Genomic DNA, 6,523 nt, shown 5'->3' with positions numbered 1-6,523 from the left:
TCTGAAGCAGATAATGGACTTGATGGGAAACACTAAGTGTATTTGCGGACATCACTCCTAAGTGGAACAATACAATTAATGTGGTATTTAATAGTGTAGATTGAACTCTCCCACAATGAGGTTTAAGTACCCTTCAAGGATGACTGGGGTACACACATCTTTTCCCTCCAACTATTAATAAGACAACATGCCACTATCAGAGTCTCTTTAAAATGAAATAGGTTGCTCCTCACAGAGCCTACTTACATTCCAACATGCTGTCAGAGAATACTTGTCCTAATAATTTTATATAGAATTTAAACATTTTATATATAAAATTTTGTACTGTTAAAAGTTTATTCCTTTTATGCATGTGTTGTATGTGCCTGCCTGAGTGGACATTTGTGTACCATCTGAGTGCAGTACCCATGGAGGCCAGAAGGTGGCATCCGATCCCCTTAGAAATGGAGTCAGTAGTTGTGAGCAACCCAGTGAGTCCTGGGAACTGAAACAGGATCCTCTGGAAAAACAGCAAATGTTCTTAACCACTGAGCTGTCTTTCCAATTGTCCCCCATGTGCCCAGTATTTTCCTTTGATACAGGGTCTCGTTATGTAACTGGATGGGCTGGAACTCTGGATCATGCTGGCCTCAAACTCAAGAGATCCATCTGCCTCTGCCTCCCAAGGATGGAATTAGAGGCATACACAAACACACCTCACTAAGCTAGAGGTTGGTCTTTAATAGGTAGATTGTCAAGACCAACAAGTTAGAGCTTGGGCTCTGGGGATACTAGTAAAATAACTATCGTCATTTCATGCTTTCTCTTGCCTACAATATATCCCGAATTTATGTCAAAATGTTTGAAAAACATTAATTCTGTGACTGAAAACTTGAAAAAAAAAAAGGAAAAAAGGGTTTCTAACAGTACTGGCTGTCTATTCCCAGAAAGCATTTTTTTCTTTTTGCTTTTGTTGTACTTATTTTTCCCAAAAAGTGCTTAAATTTTTTTAAAAAAATGGATAGACAGGTGGCATTGTGCCAATTGCCATTTTGTTCACCTGTTGTACTTATTTTTAAAAGGGAAGATAAGTAGATAAGAAATCCCTTTAAAAGTTAATAAAAGTGTGAACTAAATTTTAAGGTTATTTTTTTATTTACAACTTTTGAAAATGTACAGTTTTTACATGGGTTACTTGTGCAAAGTTAGAAATGCTATAAATGCATAATAGATTAACAATGAAAATATATTAGACAAAACATTTACAAGCCTTGCCCCATACTGTATATTTAAAAGTGTAAATATCCAAAGAAAAAATTGCAGATATGGGCATTAGAAGGTTCTCAAAACACTGAAAGCATGCAGCATTAACTCAGGATTTGAATGGGAAAAGTTTGCAAGATACACTCCCTTTCTTGAATATAAAAAGGAAAGTTCATTTAGGGCAACACTGCTCCTTTAATAGAGGATCTTCAGTTTTTCCTAACTTTAAAAAAAAAGTCTAGTCCTGTTCTCACACCTCTATAAAAAACAATTCTGAAGGCCAGAATTCCAAAACAATGAGTTTACACTATGAATATCTTGCACAAAGTGGACTGTGTCAGTTATTAAAATTGCTTCAGTTTGTTAGCTGGGTCCTTTAGCAGTCTCCTTGTTACCAGTAAGTGCCATCTTGTAGTTCATATTGCTTACAAATGAGTATAGGGTTTTTCAGCTTTCCTTCCCCTTTCATATATTGTTTATATGAATGTATTCCTGTTTTCTTTAGGTCATATTCTAAATATATTCTTCGCCAAATCAAACACAAGGGAAGGAATGGCCAGGATGAAACACAGCAGCAATCATTTTGTTACAAATGTAACATCCTGGTCACCAGACTATACATAATATTTTATCTTAAAAGCTTAGTATAAAAAGTACAGTAACCTGATAACTGCTTTGAGGCTGGAGATGAGATACAACAAAGGGACATACGCAATTGTAATGTTTGCAAGTAACCCAGGTACAGTACATTGGATTTCAAATAATATCTCTGATGCTCCACAGGAGGACAGAAAGGGGAAGAAAAACTTGCCAAGGGAAGACAGAAACAGCACAACAGCTATTTTGTTTTTAATAAAGTAAATGTAATGAATTAGGAATAAGGTGATAAATGCATCAATATACATTTTTCTTATGGCCAGCCTCTTCTTCTGCTCTACCCTGAGTCAACAGTCGCGCCAGCTTTGTTCTACTATTGCAGAAACACGCTTTTCATATTCCCGCTTGTTCTCCTGGTACAGCTGGGCAGCCTGGCTGTTTGCTGGACTATTGGGATTAGGTTCATCCAATAGAGACTACAGAGAAAAGATACAAATATGAGTGAATTCCTCAATGCAACAAGACCAAAAAGTTGTTGAGAACAAATGCTTATTTTATCAGTTGGTGATAGCACACCTGTTTTCCCATCTTCCACATACTAACTTTAACTGCCAGCAGTTCAGGCAACGACACATGCACATATTTCATGGTGACTTGGAATTTAATGGCCTATTCCCTTTTACTTATACAATAAGCTTAGCCCAAAAATTTAAAAGGTCAAAACAATCACTAACATAAAAACATCAAAGATCATAATCATAATAAAGAATTTTTTTTAAAAATCACCTGTATGGACGTTAAAATTGAAGACACATCATAGGTTGGACTCCAACGGTTCTGAAGTATATCCAGACATATACTACCATCTGCATAGACTAAGAAAGAACACAGAAGTTGGTATGTTAAATATAAGACTACTAAGCCGGGCGTGGTGGCGCATGCCTTTAATCCCAGCACTCGGGAGGCAGAGGCAGGCGGATTTCTGAGTTCGAGGCCAGCCTGGTCTACAAAAGTGAGTGCCAGGACAGCCAGGGCTACACAGAGAAACCCTGTCTCGAAAAANAGCCTGGTCTACAAAAGTGAGTGCCAGGACAGCCAGGGCTACACAGAGAAACCCTGTCTCGAAAAACCAAAAAAAAAAAAAAAAAAAAAAAAAAAGACTACTAAAGTTTAAACATATTCAAGACAAAAATACTCAAGGGTACTTAGCTTTTTAAGTTTAAAGATTCCTAGTTAGCTATCTAAAAAGGTATCAATCATTACTAGGGAAACAAAGCAATCAGGAAATAACAAGTGGTAAATAACTAGAAGGCAGACCTTATTCTGAAGTAAGAGCCCTTCTGTTCAGGACATCATATGTTTCCCAGTGGTTATCCTAACCATAAAATCATGGGAAATTCAGCCCACCAAATCTGAAAACTATATATCCTATTTATAATAGTAACATTTTAGCATTCACAAATTTTTGGCATATAGAAGTCTTTACACCATGAAAAAAATTATCAAAATTACAAAAAGAGTAAAAGACAGAATCCTGTAGAGTGCTAGCACTTTTCTAACAATCTGCACCAGGTCCTTCAACTGAATCTGGTGTTTGATAGGTCTGAGGTGGATCACAAAATCTGTGTATTTAAAATGTTCCATGGTAATTCTGATTTGCACCTGAAGTTGAAAAATGTCTTTCTGAATGCTAATGAAGATAATTACAATACACAATTATCCTACTTGGCCTTTTCATTAATCAGAACCCCCCAATTAGTAAGTAACAAAGATCACAAAGCCAGCAGACTGTTAAGACTCCAAGCAAAGTATCCTCTTGCATTTCTAGGACTGAGATCAAGATAGTAAAAGACCATGAACAAATTCGTTTCCAGAGACAGGAAGATACCTAAGCAGTACACAGAAGCAGTAAGAGCATTTGGAATCCCACTATAATAAGCACTGTAGAGCGTATAACGTGTTTGAAATACTTACCATTAGGGTGGAACATCTTAGAGACAAATCGAACAGTAGGTGGTTTATTGGGATACTCTTCAGTGAATTCAATTGTAAGCTTAAATGTTCCTGTAGGAAAAAAGGGGAGAACATTTTATCACCTTTTTCATATGTACTTTGTTTTTAATGCTACCTGAGATTTTTTAATTATTAAATAACATAAAGATGGGGAGATGGTATAGAGAAGAGAGACTAGTTAGGAAACACATCTCTAGGAACTATTCTAAGAACCACCCCCAAAAGTGATTTAGTTATTTTTCCATTATTCTTCAAACCTAAAGACAGTCACCATAAACAAGATTGCTATTTGCTGTATGTTAGTCACTATTCACTTTGAAAATATCCTTCAAAATGACAAGGAACACAGATAAAAACATTGATTTCTTTTCATGTAATGACTATAATGAAAACTTAATTGAACTTAAGTCAGAACAAACTTTGCCGTGTCTCTTAAAGCCCTTAAGTTTGACTCACAAAGTACTTCACTAAAATGCTAGGACCATCATTCATACTAATGAAGGGAATAACAAAAAAGATTTTAAAATAACATTTGGTTTATATTGCATTAATGACACCTACAAATTTATCTTTAATACTTCTTAAAATATGCCAACATAAGGTTAGCTGGAGGCCCTAAAGCATCCTAGGTATCGTTCAAGAATTGTAGGCTGTTGAATAGGGAGAGTGTGTGCATAATAGTAAAGTATTATTTTTAATTGTGCTTTTTTGATTTAGGAAAGCAGTTAGTTTTTTTTTCTTATTGAAATCTTTTTAAGTAAACTCAAGAATCAGTTATGGGTCCTGATGACCATAACTTGCCAAGCATCTCTGAAACGCAGATACAGGTAAAAAGAACATATTCTCTGACCTTGGCTTCAGACCTCCACAAGCACACCCTGACACACACAGAAACTCATCATATACAATATAGAATAATATAAAATAATCAGGCCCAGTGGTGGTTGTATGTACCTTTAATCCCAGCACTTAGGAGGGAGAGGCAGTTGGATCTGAGTACAAGGTGAGCCTGGTAAACAGAGTTCCAGGACAGCCAGGGCTACACTGAGAAACCACCTTGAAAAAACTGTGTGTGTGTGTGTGTGTGTATGTGCATGCAGATAAATAGATAGATAGATAGATAGATAGATAGATAGATAGATATAGAATTTGATTCCCAGAATCCATGAAGTGAAAGAAGAGAACTACCAAGTTGTCCTGTGGTTTCCACATGTGTACCCACAAGCATACAGAAAATAAATATACAAAAAAGAAATGCTACAAAGCAAAACACACACACAGGGAGGGGGAGAAATAATTGCTTTTTTAAAAAAAAAGGCACAAGGGCCTTAGATTATAGTTCAATAATAAGAGCATTTTGTTTAGCTTGTTCCAGGCCCTGAGTTACATGCACAGAACCACAAACAGAGAAGTAAACATACTGTAAAACACGGGAATAGTACATTTCCCAACTACTGTTACTTTAGAAACTGTTGTATTTTGAAGGCCATATGTAGATACTGTATTAAGGAAAGGGAGCAAAAGAATAAGGAATGGATGGACATTTTACAGGGCATCAGAGCATGCTTATGCTCATCACCTCCTGCTTACAGTTTTCCTTTCTGTTGAGACAGGGTCTTTCTATGTAGCCCTGGCTACCTTGGAACTCCCTACATACACCAGGCTGGCCTTGAACTCATACTCATCTACCTCTGCCCCCAGTGCTGGGAGTAAAGGTGTATCCTGCCACAGCCAGCAATCTTCCTCTTCTTGAGAAGTAAAGCACAGCCCTTCCTTTTCAGTAGTGACTGAAATGCAAGAAAAGTGGAAATGGTAGACCAAATTCATTAGAATTCTTATTATAAACAGATAAGTGATAAAATCTCACTAAGCTATAGGTAATGGATTTATGACCAAGAAACTGCTCTAAAACTGGGCAAGCTTAACAGCACACAGAGACCACACACCCAGCTACTCTTAACTAAACCTTCACTGAATGTGGTACCCAAAGAGAATAAAGCAACACACAAGGAAAGCAACTACAAAAATATCACAATGAGTTTCAGGGCTGGGTTCCCAGCATATAAATGGAGGCTCAGGAGATCCCATGGCCTCTTCTAGCCTCCATGGGTAACAAGCATACTCATGGTGCGCAGACATGTGGTAAAAAAAAAATACATGTATCACTGACTCTGTATTTATTTGACTAAACCTCAACTTTTGCATGTGCAAAAAGAAAGCTAATAATTAATATCCACTGTGATACTGCTGCTGTAAGGCTTTAAATGTGGCAGGAGTGTATAGTCCTACAAGGTTCCCCATAAATGAACAACTGCTTTAGCTATAATTCTGCCTCATATACCTAGAGCTGACTGAACGAGAGAAAAATACAAACTCTGAACTTTACTACCAGTCAGAAGTACACAAGTAAATTCAGATATTAAGCCTCACTCATTTCCTGTCAGAGCAAACACATATATTCATTAATTGAGTATATATGCAGCCAGTTCAAATTCCTTGGTTGAAGCCCTCTGCCTGACTGTGGCCTGGAAAAGCAACAGGAGTTTTACCCTAGCTACTGTAGGGAACCCAGTCTTTGTAAAAGTTTTAGCTCTCTTCAAAAGTAAAACATTTGATTTATAAATTCCACGCCTTTAATCCCACACTCCCATATCCCATAACTTTTATATTT

At 36.8% G+C, this 6,523-nt stretch overlaps 1 protein-coding gene across 1 annotated transcript in view; it reads right to left on the bottom strand.

Moving 5' to 3' along the window:
* Window positions 1–1,115: 1,115 nt before the first annotated feature.
* The window catches only part of Ube2a (ubiquitin conjugating enzyme E2 A), a 10,147-nt gene continuing 4,739 nt past the window's right edge, over window positions 1,116–6,523 (bottom strand). The window contains exons 4-6 of the mRNA XM_021153181.2: window positions 3,814–3,903; window positions 2,626–2,714; window positions 1,116–2,315 (exon numbers count right to left, since the gene is read on the bottom strand). Of these exons, the coding sequence (XP_021008840.1) occupies window positions 2,187–2,315; window positions 2,626–2,714; window positions 3,814–3,903 (308 nt within the window). The 3' untranslated portion in view covers window positions 1,116–2,186. The remainder of the gene's footprint in view (window positions 2,316–2,625; window positions 2,715–3,813; window positions 3,904–6,523) is intronic.

This window comes from Mus caroli, chromosome X (assembly GCF_900094665.2).
Source record: "Mus caroli chromosome X, CAROLI_EIJ_v1.1, whole genome shotgun sequence".
Taxonomy (NCBI): domain Eukaryota; kingdom Metazoa; phylum Chordata; class Mammalia; order Rodentia; family Muridae; genus Mus; species Mus caroli.
Note: the sequence above shows the minus strand (reverse complement) of the source record. Positions and strands in the feature narration are given on the sequence as shown.